Here is a 14996-nt window from a genome sequence, read left to right as displayed (position 1 = left end):
CACAGCTGGCTACATGAGACCACAGCCCGGTGCAGCGTGGCCAGCACTGCTATGGCTGGAACAGAGAAGCCACGGCGCGTAATTACACACTGTAACCTCCACGTGTAGGAAACCATTTCCTCTCACATGCGCCGGCAGCCTAAAGCCCACAACGGAATCCATGACGGACGATGTCACATGCCTCTGCTTCTGGTTGGGCCATTCCTCATTAACGCCTTGCATAAAAGAGCACCATTGTGGCTCCATTATTAAAACATACAACAGCGGAGGTCATTACATGCCTGCTCTGTTTTTTAATGTGCCGCGATAGAGCAAGTGACCGAAACGCCCACGGACCCGATCAGGAGATCAGACGCAGCCATAGGTGGGAGGGCCTTCTAAAGGTAGCTCCTTCGCCTCTCTTTGATGAACTCATTCAGACAACCACGGCTTCACTGGGCCCAGGTCTCATCATTGAAATTCCATAATTAAGGCTCAACCCCCTGGTGAGACACCTCTAATGAGGGGAACTTCCATGTTGGAGTGGCCACCCTGAAATATTTGGGGAGAGAGAGAGAGAGAGAGAGAGAGAGAGAGAGGGCAGGAAAGAGAGGAAGAGAGAGACAGCGGGAGAGGGAGAGAGAAAGAAAGAGAGAAAACGAGAGCGAGGGAGAGAGAAAAAAAGAGAGAGAGAGAGGTGAGCAGGGTTCCTCTCACTCCTTCAACACAATGGAATGAGAGCTGGAAGTGTGGAATGAACCAGGAAGGCCGGGCTCTTCATCGGTCCACCCACCTCTCCCTCCTATCAGCCTCTCCGTGCTGCCCTCTTTAGCTTTCATGTTGTGGAAATGGGAAAACAAACTACAGAGAGTCTGAAGTGTTTGAAGCCTCCTGGAAGCTTGAAGCAAAACAACAGACGAAGCTGAGCACACGGCTGGGCAAGTCAAAGGTCAAGGCCAAACGAAAAACAAAGCAAACTCAGCACAACAAAGCGGACTAGGGAACCTCAACTGGTTAGTACATGTTCCTGTTGCAGATATGTTTGCAAAATGCAACGTTGGCACATTTTAGCTCATGAGAAAAATGCATTGGGCGAGTAAAGAAGTCCCACGGGAAAGCCTGTCTCAAATCCCTGGAGCATTGCTTGTCACAACTGGGCTGATTTTCCCATCAATACTTGAGCACAGGACATAGAGGAGAAAAATAACAAAACACCTGAAGCCTTCTCCCACACAGTCCACTTATGACAGTCTATATGGACAGGCCGATTGTCCAGTACGACCAGTCGCACTCCCCATCCCCACATTTTCCCCACCTGCTTGCTGTGGGCCCTTACCGTGCACTTGGTTGATCTGGGAGTTGGACGAGAGGATCTCGTCGGCCAGCTTCTGGGCGGTGGGCAGCACCTCGGTGTGGTGCGCGGTGATGAGGTACTGGACCAGCTTCTGCAGCTGGTCGCGGTTCATCTGGAAGAGCGTCTCGGAAATGGGCAGCCGCAGCTTGACCTGCTCGGGCTTGCGGATGCGGTAGAGCGAGAGTGCCACCACGTGCGCGCAGTAGAAGATGTCGCGGTTGCCGCAGCCACACGTCACCGAGGTGATCTTGCAGCGGTCGAAGCTGATGGCCACGCGGTGGGTGACCTCGGGCTCTGTCGCCGTGGCTGGTTCGGTGACCGTGCCGCTGAGGTGGAAACCTGAGAGAGAGGGAAAAGAAAGATAGAGGTTAGTGAACTGAAGACACCTGCTCTGGGGGGTGGAAACCTCATGGCTCGAGGGCCAGGGAGAGGTAGACAATGCATTTGGGATTCAGCAGACTCCAGGAGATGACATACACTAATCCAAAGGGCTGCATTCTGCAGGTAAGGGCCAGGGTGATGGCAGCCATACAGGAGGCCACACAGGAGGCCCAGGGTGGAGCTTGTGCTGTCAAGGAATTAAGTAATCTGACCTATTCATCTACAACCCCCACAAGACTTATCCTTTTCCCTTAGGAACTCTGGCCCTTCTGTGTGTGTGTGTGTAGATGAACACACACACACACACACACACACACACACACACACACACACACTTGAGGGAAGCGGACACCGTTTTCCCCGCAGGCCTCCCTTCTGACCCCCTGTCTTTGTCTTGCAGTATGGCACTGCTGCAAATCAGCCTTTGGGGAAAACCCAGTGGCCACACACACACACACACACACACACACACACACACACACACACACTGCACTACCACTGTGGGCTCCCAAGGGGGCGCTGCTCAGTGAACTCTGTGTAACTAGAGAGGAGGCAGCACCGACCGGCATGAGCGCAGGGTGAGGGGTTAGAGCGATGCATGATGGGAAGGGGGGCAGTGTGAGGCCAGTTTACCCAGCCGAGAGGCTCGCTACTAAATCAGTCATGATGGGCGCCAGAGAGAGATGACGGGGGGCACAGGGGAGGGGCTTAAGGATTATTCTATCACTCTTTAACCATAGCAACAAAGAGCAGTGAAAGAACACCAGAAAAAGAGGGGACTGGGGAGATCAAGAAATGGCAAAATAAGTTTCTTTTGTGTATCCCTTGCTCATGGCCTGTGCCCATTGTGTGAGGGCATGGCGAGCGAGAGCGTGATCGTGGGTGAATCAGTGTGGGGGAATAATAGAGCGAGGCGAGGTAGGGTGACGTGGCGCGGTGTCAGGACACGCCGTGGCACACATGGAGCTCGTCTCAAGTGAGAAGCTCTCGTCTAGGCCTGGTCACTCTTCACGTAGCAGCGCGGGTCATAACAATGCCAGTAGTCTCTTTCAGAGATGAGCAAGGGCCGCACCAAGCTGATAATGTGTATGCTTGTGTGCACTCACAACACAATACAGCACAGAGACATGCACACAAGACACACATGAGCAAGCGCACACACACTCACACACAGACATGAGAATTTCTATGGCGGCAGAGGTGCCTAATAAGCATGGGTAAAGCCGGCTGTTGCCTCGCCAAATCCCACAAAAGGCTTTTCCAGACGAGTTCTTCTAAGCAGCTCCCCCCTCCCTCCCTCCTCTCGTTCTCCTCCTCCTCCCTTTACTCCCCCCCTCCTCCTCCTCCTCCTCAGTCACCCCCTCCCCAGATTTTGCTCCGAAAAGAAATCCAACGTCCAATTTACTGCCAAGGCCTTTCAGGCTGTGCCAAAAGCACAGAGCCATCTGATTAAGGGGAGTTTACGGCCATGTCTGTTTTCATTTTGATAAAGGACAGAGGAGGGGAGCGCGAGAGCTACCTCAACGCGCCGCACATGACTCAGGGCCCAAATGGCGCTCACTTCAAAGACAGGATGCAGCCAGAGGAGAGAGAGAGAGAGGGAAATGACTGGGGCTTTCCACCACTCGCAGGCTCCGCTCAACTTTTTATTTGAGTTCTTTCTCTTATTCCTCCTCCCCCACCACCACAAAACAGGAAATGTGCTACAACAACAAAAACAAAAAATACAGTTAAAAAACGTGCATGTTTTTTTTAATAATAATGATTAACCAGGAATCCATAAAACAGTGGGGCAGAAGCTTGGAGAGGAGAGAAGGAGAGGAGAGGCCCAGCTGCGGGGTGTAAGCTCCGTCCTCCTGGATGACGCGAGTGCGGAGCCGCTCTGCCTTTCCTGCAGGAGAGGGTCTAATCTCACAGCCACACAAACCCCCTCGCCTCTTTTGAGATGTGGAAAAGGGACTACATAATAGGGTACACACATTCTGTGCAAAGTGCCCTTGTGCAGCTCTTTCATGGGTAGTGCTGCAGCACAAAGAGAGCTAACCTTGCCAGGAGAATCACAGAGGCGCCACTGACAACCGCGCTTTCATGATAACAGGGATAAGCTAGCTACAAATGGGGAAGGTTGTTCTGTAATGGGAATGTTAGCATACAGTTCTTTATGAGAACTGAGAAACCCTGCTACCCTGCTGCCCACTGATTTCCCATGGCAGAGCATTCTCTTTCAAAAGGGTCGCTAGGTTGACACAGGCTAGGGACATGGCAGAGCATAGGGTCGCTAGGTTAGCACAGGCTAGAGATATGGCAGAGCATAGGGTCGCTAGGTTAGCACAGGCTAGGGGCATGGCAGAGCATTGGGTCGCTAGGTTAGCACAGGCTAGAGATATGGCAGAGCATAGGGTCGCTAGGTTAGCACAGGCTAGGGGCATGGCGAGGGAAAACAAAGCTACTTTTGGAGACATCCCATGCTCTTATCACTGCCTTACTGAGTTTTGATTCTGGAGCATGGCTCAGCTAGGATGACTCACAGGGCGTGAGTGGAGGCCAGTCAGCAGAGTGAGAGAGAGAGAGAGAGAGAGAGAGAGAGATGATGTTGCAACTGGAGCCGTGCTGAACTCTGGGAGGCCGTGCGACTCAGCAGGGGCCTTTGTGTGCAGCGCAGCCTGGCTTACCACCCAGTGAACAACGATACCCCACTTACAGTGATGCTGCCGCAACAATGAGCCGGGCTGAAGCTGGGGGCTGGGGCGTCTGACTGTTTCTGCCTCGCTACAGGACATCACTTTACTTAGTATCCCTTAGCAATTGTTAACCACGTGGCTAAAGTGACACCACACACTGAGCCGATCATGTTATTTGAAAAGCTTCTAGAAGGTTCCTCCTCATATCAGTGTTACACAAGCCTGTGGAAATTAACTGTAACGCTGCACTGTGCACTGGGAGGAGCCCTGTGAGGTTGTGTGTTCACACAACGTGATTGGACACATCGTGGACATGGCAGGAGGGGAGGGAATGGGGCTATGAACCCAAGACAGAAAAGTTTGAGGGAAAGTCACAAGGAGAGCGGAGCTTCACACAGCTGCTGCTGCTGCTGCTGCTGAATATGCATGAGTGCACTGACACCGGCGCGGGGACTGCAATGCAAATATTCAGCTGTGTGATTAGTCAGCTGTGCACAATGTACACCGCACCAGTGACCATGTGCACATGGCATGCGCACACACACAGTACACACACACTGTACACACACACTGTACACACACACTGTACACACACACCTAACCTTGAGTCTAATCTGCATCGTTGACCTTCACAATATGAATGCATATATGCTAAGAACTACATTTCAGCTGACAGGTATGGAGAACAAGCCAGTCTCTTTCTTTCTCTCTCCCTCTCTCTCTCTCTCTCTCTCTCTCTCAGTCTGACAGTGTGTGTGACAGGGCCTGCTGGCGGGGTTATTGAGGAGGACCCAGGGTCCCCATCAGCTCAAATGACAGAAAAAAAGAGAGGGAGCTGAAGAGAAAGAGGGAAGGAAGGAGGGAGGGGCAGCTGCTGCTGATGGACGTGAAGAGCCCTGCTCGCCTTTCACCAGTGCCCTCTGCCATCCCCATCCCCCTCTCCTCCTTCCTCCTCCTCCTCCTCTTGGTCGTCTCCGGTGCCGTTGTCCGTCCTCAGTCATCCCCTCAGCGTGCTCTTTTGTTGGGGAGGATATGGAGCTGAATGAGGCCTCCGTCCCCTCTGTGCTGATGCTCTTTTCAGCCTAACCACACAGAGCCACTCGCTTGGACGGGAGGGGGCGGGGGGTTAAAGGGCGCCCCCAAAGCAGTGTTTTGGGGGAGGGGGGCTGAAGGCAGATGGAAGGGCTGTGTCGCTCACAATGTGACACGCCACGTCAGCAAGGGGAAATAATGATGCTGTCCAGCTCAATGTGGGTCACTTACAAAACACACACAGACACACACTTTATGTGCCCAGTTCCTCTGCTGCTTGACTGTTTCCTCAAAGCAACCCGAATGGCGTCTGCATTGAAGCAAGAATGAGCACACACACACACACACACACACACACACACACACACACACACACACACACACACACACACACACACACACACACACACACGTTGATCCAGCAGAAGCTGGGTCCCATGCTTGGCTGGTTTGTTTAATGTACACATGGCCGCTGTGATAAGGCCTGGCATCTGTGTTTAATATATACATGGCTTTTCCAGCATGGCGCAGGATTCCAGCATGGCGCAGGAAAAACTGGTTTGGAACATGAGACTCACATGCATCGCACTGCTGCTGCCTACAGTTTCCTGCTCCGCGTACCAGTCAGTCTTAATGACGGCGCCATATCTACATCCAACAACGTCAGAGATCATGAGACACAATCATTAAACTAATTAGAGAACAAAAGCACACACATGCATGCACGTGATGCAAAATGAAATAAACAAACGTGCTGGTTATGATAGACAGACAACTCCTGTCCAGTATGATTGGCACGATTAACACTAGCACATCCAGGCACTAGTTGTGGACGTGGTAGAGATAGAGCACCACCCCATCCACACCTCCACAAGCATTAGTCGTCTGTCTGTGGGCTGTGTGCTCTGGACGAACCATATGACAGGCCCTAGGGGGCCTCAGGAGTCCTCTCCTCCACCCAGCGAGCATTACCATCTAATGGAGTTCATCAGTCTCACATCCCCAGCCAGGCTGCAGTGAGATTCTGGTGCAGGCCAACATATGGGGGAAGCCCAGCCAAGGAGAGGGGGGCTGGGGTTGGGTCTGGGGGGATGATGGGGATGCCACAGCACTTAAGCAGATGTAGCAGGGCTGTGGGAGTCTGCGTGTGTGCTTGCATGCGTGTATCATAATTAATCCGAGGGCCTGCTGCAGACTAATTCTCAAGCTCAGCCAGGAGCTTGGAGCTGGAGGCTTGGGCAGCAGTCGTTTTACGCCGAGCAGGCCAGGCCCGCCAGACCCCTCTGGCCATCTGTCTGGACCGGGCTGGGCTGGGCTGGGCTAGGAGGAGAGGCGAGGCGAGGTATGTAGTGGTGCCTGCTAAGACAGACAAGAGAAGCGAGAAAGGGGGTCCATGCCGAAGGTGGACAGGGAGGAAGACAAGGGGAGCAGAGAGGTGCGGAAAACGAGAAAAGAGAGGAGGAGAGCGCACACCCCTCCGTCTCTCCTTTATTCATTCATTTGCTCCCTCCCTCCTTCCCTACAACGGCACCATCTGCTGCTGCTGCTGCTGCTGCTGCTGCTCAGCTCCACCCATCCGGGTGCCGATGCAGCCAATTAGAGCGCAGCTCCCTCCCTGCCCTTAAACATTAGCCTCTAATCAGCCATGGAGGAGCTGATAGAGCAGCGGCTTCAGACACTAGAAGCCCTGCCCCCCCTTTTCCATTCCTTGCCCCTCCCTCTCTCGAACTCCCCATCTTCCATCTGTCCCGGCACCAATACGGTTAACACCCCGTTCATACCCCCTCTTTTCTATCTGCACACTGCAGACATGCATATGCAGAAGGCAATGCGCATGCACGCCAGCACGCGATGAACAACAAATAAAAAAGTGTGGGGTGCCGGAGCAGAGGCCGGCACGGCGTGATAAAGAATGGAGCTCTGATTGACTCATTTGTGATTTGTCTCCAATGCCCCCGAGCCCCCCCACCCCACCCCCCCCCTCCCCCTCCTCGCCTGTTCACTTGCTCGCCTGTTCGCCCATTCGTTCAGGGAGTCATTTGTCATGATCACTTCCAATTGATTTCTGATGTGGTGAACTATGAAGAAGTGGAGTGGGGAGAGAGGGGTGGAGTGGTGGGAGGAGGGGTGAGTGGGTTCAATCATCTCCCTTTTCCCTGTAAACTACCCCGCTGCTGCCATCACCACCATCACAGCACCTTCATGCCCCTCACCCAAACAGGGATGGACTCGTATGGAAATCTCACATGGAAAAAAGAGGATGCATCAGGCCTTTTCTGCCTTCTTTCTTTCTCTTTCTTCCTTCATTTCAGTTCACCCCTCCCTTCCCTTTAGTCGACCATGAGCTGTGTGTGTGTGTGTGTGTGTGTGTGTGTGTGTGTGTGGGGGGAACAGAGGAGAGGCAAATGAATAGCAGGCGTAATCACATCGCATCTGGGCAAAAGAGCCTGACAGTGCAGGGGGAGCATACGCAATCTGGCCCCTCGGAGCTCGGGGGCCTCTGGGATCAGTCCAGCTCCATCAGGAGAGCGCAGGAAAGGGAACAGACCACTCTGAAGGAAGGAGGGAGGATGGAGGGGGTGTAAAAACAAAACTCCATTTTGGACTGACACAGATGTGGAGCTCCTGATAAAAGCAGAGACACTTGAAACGCTGTGCTAGGGACAGAGTGAGGGAATGGGGTGTGTGTGTGTGTGTGTGTGTGTGTGTGTGTTTGTGTGTTGGGGGGATGCTGTGGGTGGGATTTCCTTTCATTGTTAGATTCTGATGTTTCTGATGCACCAAGGTCTTGGGTCTTGTCCTTGGAGGGGAAGAAAGGAGCACTGAAAAAGCAGAGGCGGTTGTAAATATTCCTTTCTCTCCCCTTACCCAGCATGCAATGGGGCAGCGTATCCCAGGGCCGCTCTGCTCCACACCACACCTCGGCCTACTCCAATTTGTGCTATATACAGTACAAAGCGCTGGGAACAATAGCACACTCCATAGTTTGTTTTGTGAAGAGCCATGCTCACTTCCTGCTCCTGGGCAGTCTACTGAACCAGTAGTAATGAGGATCAGCAAGGATACATGGATACAAGGAAGTTTATCGTCACATGCATATAGTTACTGGAAAGTAAGAAATGCAGTGAAATTATGTCTGGTGTCAGCCTATTTGTGCATTAATGGGGGTTTAGTAGATTAAGTGGCAAGGGCTGCATAAAAAGGTGGGGGAGGATTGGGATTGGGTGGGGGCGCCAACAAGGAGCACCCAAGAGCAACAGGGGCAAGGAAAAACTCCCTTACCAAGGAAGAAACCTTGGGCAGATCCACGGCTCAAGGGGCTAACCCAACTGCCAGGGGTCTTGGTGTGTGTGTTGGGGGGATGACAGGGGAGATGGGATAGTGTGCTGTGTATGTGGGGAGAGGGCAGTGTGCAATATGTGTGTTGGAGAAGCTTCCTCATGAGACAATGTGCTGTGTATTGGGGGCAGTGTGCTGTAAGTATGTTGGGGATGTGTGTTGGAGAAGCTTCCTGATGAAATAATGTGCTGTGTATTGGGGGGTAGGGGGAGGCAGGGACTTACATTACATACAGTACTCTGCTTGCAACAGCATGTGAGTGATGACAGTGAAGATGTGTGTGTGGGCGGGAGGGGAGTGGAGCAGTGACTGTGTGTGTGTGTGTGTGTGTAGTGTGTAGGTGGGGGCAGTGTGCTGTAAGTATGTAGAGGATGTGTGTTGGAGAAGATCCTGAAGACAATGTGCTGTGTATGTGGGGGGGGGGCAGTGTGCAGCAAGTATGTAGAGGAGGCTTACTGTAGCAAGCAGTGTGCTGTATGTATGGAATGTAAGCATTCCAGCGTGGCTCATTTGAAAGGACAGACGTGTCTGTGAGGAGTCCTGACCGAGGCCTGCAGAGCTCCGAGGCTCTGCACGGGCCGGCCGTTGGCTCTCCCCCTCGACGCCCTCTTTGCCAACAACACTAGCTATCAGGCAAACTGGACTGGCTAAGAGAACGTGACGTGCTTCAAAAGGTCAGTGGCCAGTATTTATCCCCTCCCCTGGCCGCAGATAATGCCGGAAAAGACAGCCTCACAACACGACGTGCCAAACATTTTGACGCCGTCACCAGCTCGGAGCGCGTGGCCTTATGGCACATCACTCATCGCATGCCACTCCAAATGTCTGTGGTATTCTTTGGCCTTTCGCCGGCCGCCTCCTCAGACATGTGAAAGATTCTACTTAATATGCGGGCATGTACAAACCATCTGCTTGCCTGCGTTTGACAAGGAGCCGTCCAAGGGACACAATGCCTCCATTAAGCTCCGTTCGTTTGTTCTGGAGGCACGGTCTGTGCCACTAGATAAGTGCATTTTAAGAAGCTTATATTTCCTGAGTCACATTAAACAAAACGAAACAAAGCTCAATCAGCGTGTGAAGACTGGAATAGAGGGAGAGAGGGAGGAAGAGGGAGAGAGAAAGGGAGGGAGGGACTAGCATGAGAGAGACATGCTTGGTCTTACCCAGATGGGGACACTTTTCCATTTGAACTTGTGCATGACAGATCTGCAGCTACCACTTCATCTGTGGAGCGTACCAACACTCAGCTATTCCTTTGAGCTAGTAGGCGCTCTCTATCTCTGTTTTGCCCTGGCTTTTCAAAGAAAGAAAGAAAGAAAGAAAGAAAGTAGATAGATGAAAAAAAAGAGAACTCAAACAAACTAGCCTGTGTACTTGAAACACACTGGCACAAGGTTAAGAAAAGTCAATATGTGCTTTGCGGCTGCTCCCGGTCGTGTTGCCTCCCTGCCATTTCCTCCTCCACACCATGGAAACTGTAAACTCCTCATTGTCTTCTCATCTCCAGCCAAGATGCTAGGCTAACAACAGCCAATCTGATCTGCAGCACCTTCAGCCCATGCAGCTCCCAATGACTGCTTTTTCCCCCCTTCAAATGTCTATCAAACCAGGCATGGCATATGGACTAGAACAATAAAACAGCCCATAATGGGGTGAGGTGGGGTGGGGGTGAGCACAAAAGACCCAAGCCAACACACACACACACTCAGCTCCAGTCTTGCATGCATGATGATGAAGAGAAAAGGCCTGAAGGTGCGCGAGGGAGACGAAAATCAGATGAAGCGCCAATGGTGGCATCTCTAATTACCTCCACTCCTCCTCCTTCTGTCTTAACAATGCCACCCCCACACACACACACACACACCGCATCATTACACCTCCTATTCCAAAAATACTCGTCCATTGTCTTAGCACTCGCTTCCACCCCTACACCCACCCGACCCAAGCACCTCATCCATCCCAACCCAAACACCTCATCCATGGACTGGACATGGCCCATACCCATTAGCCTAGCTTCAGCTGCTAGGCTAACCCCCTTCTCCAGTGCCTTAATCTTAGCCTGACCTGCTTTGCTTCTCCCTCTCTATCTCTCTCTCTCCCTCCAACCCCCCACCCCCTCTCTCTCTCTCTGGCTGCCCACTGGGCTGGCCGTTCACAGGCCCCCTTTGTTCTCCAGTGCGGCTGTCTAGGCCTCAGGCAGGGGCCTGGCCTGGCTATTGTTGCCCACAAAGAGTGAACAGCAGTTAGTAGGCGTCAGCTTGGAGGCAGGGGCCGGAGTGACCGCCGCCACCGCCGCTGCTGCTGGAAGAAGCCAGGGGGAGAGGGACAGAGAGAGAGAGAGAGAGAGAGAGCGCGAGAGAGAGAGAGAGAGGGGGGGCACAGAGGAGATGGGACACAGCCAGAGCAAGGGTGGTGGTAGGTGGGCTGGAGCTGAAACTAGCTGCACAAATGAGCCACAGCATAGCGGAGGCCAGGGGTGAAGCGGAGTGCTGATTTCTGCATAGGGCAGGCAGCAAGGCTCTCTGCTGTCATGACATGCTTTGAATAGCTGGTGCCCCTCCCACAAATTAAATATAACCTGATCCTGCATGCAAAACCTACCCAGCAGAGCACAGCAACACAGGAGTGTAATAATCAATGAAGCATTTCTCCTGCATGAATTCAGTCTCTCTCTCTCTCTCTTTTCCTTACTCTCTATCTCTCTGTCCTGCTAAGTAGCAGATAGCAAACCCAGAGCAAGGAAAACAATGCTGCCTGAATGTTTCTGTGCAGATGGTCGACAAGCATCGTCCTTAACGCTCAATACAGCCATTTCATGATGAGGTGAACACTGGACACACACACACACACACACACACACACACACACACACACACACTAAGCCCCTCTTTCAACAGAACACTCTGCTGGCTTCATCGGTCATGTACAAAGACAACAGTAAAAGTTAAGCTAGGTAAATGCATCTGGAAGGACTGATAAGTCTTAGCAAAAAATAAAGTTTTTTGTAATCCTTGGAATAAGAGATAAAAAAAAAACAAGCTAAAACTGTGGATGCACTGAGCCCCGTGTTGACACATGAGCTTGCATACAGAATAATAGGAAATGCTCAGTAAACAATACAACACAATGCACTTTAGCAGGGCTCTGGGAAGAAAAGGCCCACTCCCAGACTACCATTCATCCAAATGGCCCTGAAGCTCTCAAAAGAGCAGTTCACCAATGACAACCACTCTACGGCATGCTGAGAGGGACACACAAGGCCAGCAAACTCAATAGTTTTTTTTTCCCATTCATTCAAAGAATCAAGGCGGACTAAAGAAAAAGGCACTGTTGATGCAAGCAAAACAATAAAACTGGCCAAAGAAGAAAACACCCTCAAACGAGAGATAAAATACATAAATGATTTGATTAGAAGCTACTTCGAATTCCATTTTTAATCCTTATTTTTTTTTTTAAAAAAGGTGTTCTTTCCACCACCATTTTCCAGACACACCTGAGGGAAACAGAGGGTGTTCAGAAGAGAAGGGAGGCAACGCATCAGAACATGTCCAGTGGTTGGTGGTTGGCGGCAGACAGAGACTGTGTGTCATTGGGGTGTTAGTACAGAGATGCAGAGGGGGATGTGTGTGTGCATTCAGCACTCATCACGGCTAGCTGCTTGTATTGACAGAGCCAACACAGAAGACAATGGAGGGATAGAGCAGGGCTGAGGAGAGAAGCAGAGGCTTGAGCAACAATGATGGAAGCTATAGTGCCACACATACACGTATAGACCAGGCACACATGGGGCCGTGGATGCAAAGCACCTCTTGTGTGGAAAGACTAATCTCTTAGCTGCATGGAAACTGTACTCTCTTTCTCTTCATGTCATTTAAGCGCACACACACACACACACACACTTCCATACAGCCTGGTGCAAGAGGCCGAACCCTCTCCAAAGGGATGATATTGATAGAAGTGCTTTTGAAATGGCCTTTGGCTCCCGGCTTTGGAGGAGGTTTTCCACTGTCTTGGCCTGTCTCACAAAGGCAGCTTGATTGCTAAGTACGGTCCTTCTGTTGTGGACTTCTGGAGTGAGGAGAAAAGGTCATCAGTGACGGCACTTAAAAGGAAAATTATGCACATTTAAGAAATGCCCCTGGTAGCACTGGAAAGCCGTATGAATATTCATGGCATGGCCCCCAACCCTGATGGAGAAGGCCACCTGAGGGGAATCGCCGGCCGACGAGGCAGCGGCCAACCAGCTCCAAGCACAGAGTTTTCGCATAATGAAGCTCCTTTAAGATAGCAAAGAAAAAGCCTAAACCCAATGGAGGTGCTTATCACATAAATGAAACGGAAAGTTCCGTTTAATTCTGTGTCTTTCATCTTTTGCAATGAAGAGTGATGCAAAAAAATGGTGGAAAACCTGGATCAAAGTTCATGGCAACAGACCTGACAACACCTCAAGTGCAACAGCAGCACAATGGCAATAATGTGCGCAGTGTGCTGGGCTTTGAGGGGTGTCTGCAGCGCACACACACACACACCATCCCCCACACACACACCCAAAAGCATGAGCATGCCTGTGCCAGCTGCACCCGACTCCTGTTGGCAACAGTACCCACAGCAGCGATGGCTCTGACACACACCACGTGGCAGGCCTATGGGGCTGAAGCCACCTCCACTGGTAGCACAATGGAGAGATGGAGTACTCAGGGGAGAGAGAGAGAATAAGAAATGGGGAGAAACCCAAACTAGTGCAAAACAAGGCCTGAGCCAGAAGAGAGGGCAGAGGCCTGGGTGTGGGTGTGGAGGTGGAGGTGGGTGTGGGTGTGGGTGTGGAGGTGGGTGTGGAGGTGGGTGTGGGCCTATAAAGGGAATAAGGAATAAGGAGAGACAAGCAGAGGTCTGGTGAGAATTTGTCTTGCCAGCTCTCCCCACACTGAGTGAGTGAGTGAGTGAAGAACCACATCCATACAGACGCCACTTACTAGACAAACACCCTAAGAAACACATCTCCCTCCTGCAAGAGAAGCCAAACGCTGTGAGACTGGAGACATGCACGCCCCACTCAGCAATGTCCACCGTCCCCGACCAACTCACAGGGTCTGAGGTTACAGTATATGAGAAGAGCAGACCCAAGCGCCACACACACACACACACACACACACACACACACAGCTAAAAGCTGGAGGCATCAGCAGGGCTTAGGTTATGTGACGTAGGTCTGGCTAGTTCTCAGAGCCGGTGAAAGATCGGCTATACAGGTAAACCGAAGAAGGAGGCACTGAGAATAGCAACTGATATTGATTCGGTGAAGAACAGCCAGCAGGTGCCGGCTAAAAACTGATTCGGCCCGAGATGGATCATGTGGAGGCAGGGTGAGAACTCTGTGAAACGGAAGATCACAGACATACAGCGGACTGGATTAGATCTCTCTCTCTCTCTCTCTCTCTCTCCTACACAGAAAGAGGGGGGTTAGTTTCACGGAAAGAGAAGAGAAAAAAGAAGCACAAGGCTGTAGCTGCATGTGGAAGTCTGGAATGAAATTAAAAGGAAAAGAAAAGGATGTAAAAAAAACATGAACGAAAAAATGTTCGTCTTTTAATGTGATGCCAAAGTGCAGAAAAGTCTCATCCGTTCACTGGACAGCAAAAAAGAGGATGAGAAAAGAGAGAGTACAGAGGGAGGGAGTGAGAGAGGGAGAAAGAGAGAGTACAGAGGGAGGGAGGGAGAGAGAGAGTACAGAGGGAGGGAGAGGGAGGGAGAGTTAGTTCGAAGCATGGATCTTGAGACAGAGGAAATTGAGTGCCAAACAGTCAGGCAGGGAGCAGGATGGTTGGACACCCCCCTACCCAGGGCCACGTGCCAAACATAATGACTTACACACAACTGGCATGACACACAGACACTGTGTGTGTGTGTGTGTGTGTGTGTGTGTGTGAGCAAGAGAGACATGGCCTATGCAAGGAGGAGGGGTGTCTGTCCAATGGAATGCGTACTTGAATTCCATGGGCCCACTGCCTCCCTTACCACAGTAACAGAGAGAGAAGTGTGTGGACTTCACAGAGAGGGAGGGAGAGAGGGAGGGAGAGAGAGAGGGAGAGAGAGAGGGAGGGAGGAAGACATCAATGGAGAAGACTGGGCACTGAGCCAAGATCCAGTATTACAATACAGGAGTGCAGGGGGGTGACCGAGGGGGAAAAAAAGTGTGAAAAAAGAAAGAGAGCAGAGAGAAAAGGAGAAGT

The 14996-nt window shown here is 51.6% G+C and overlaps 1 protein-coding gene across 2 annotated transcripts in view; it reads right to left on the bottom strand.

The window, feature by feature from the left end:
- Positions 1 to 14996, bottom strand: part of zswim5 (zinc finger, SWIM-type containing 5) — a 45942-nt gene that overhangs the window by 13466 nt on the left and 17480 nt on the right. For both annotated transcript variants that reach the window (XM_048252896.1, XM_048252888.1), the window contains exon 2: positions 1316 to 1672. In XM_048252896.1, the coding sequence (XP_048108853.1) occupies positions 1316 to 1672 (357 nt within the window). The remainder of the gene's footprint in view (positions 1 to 1315; positions 1673 to 14996) is intronic.

Source organism: Alosa alosa, chromosome 1 (genome assembly GCF_017589495.1).
Source record: "Alosa alosa isolate M-15738 ecotype Scorff River chromosome 1, AALO_Geno_1.1, whole genome shotgun sequence".
NCBI classification, from domain to species: domain Eukaryota; kingdom Metazoa; phylum Chordata; class Actinopteri; order Clupeiformes; family Clupeidae; genus Alosa; species Alosa alosa.
The sequence above is the reverse complement of the archived record's forward strand: the minus strand, read 5'-3'. Positions and strand labels throughout refer to the sequence as shown.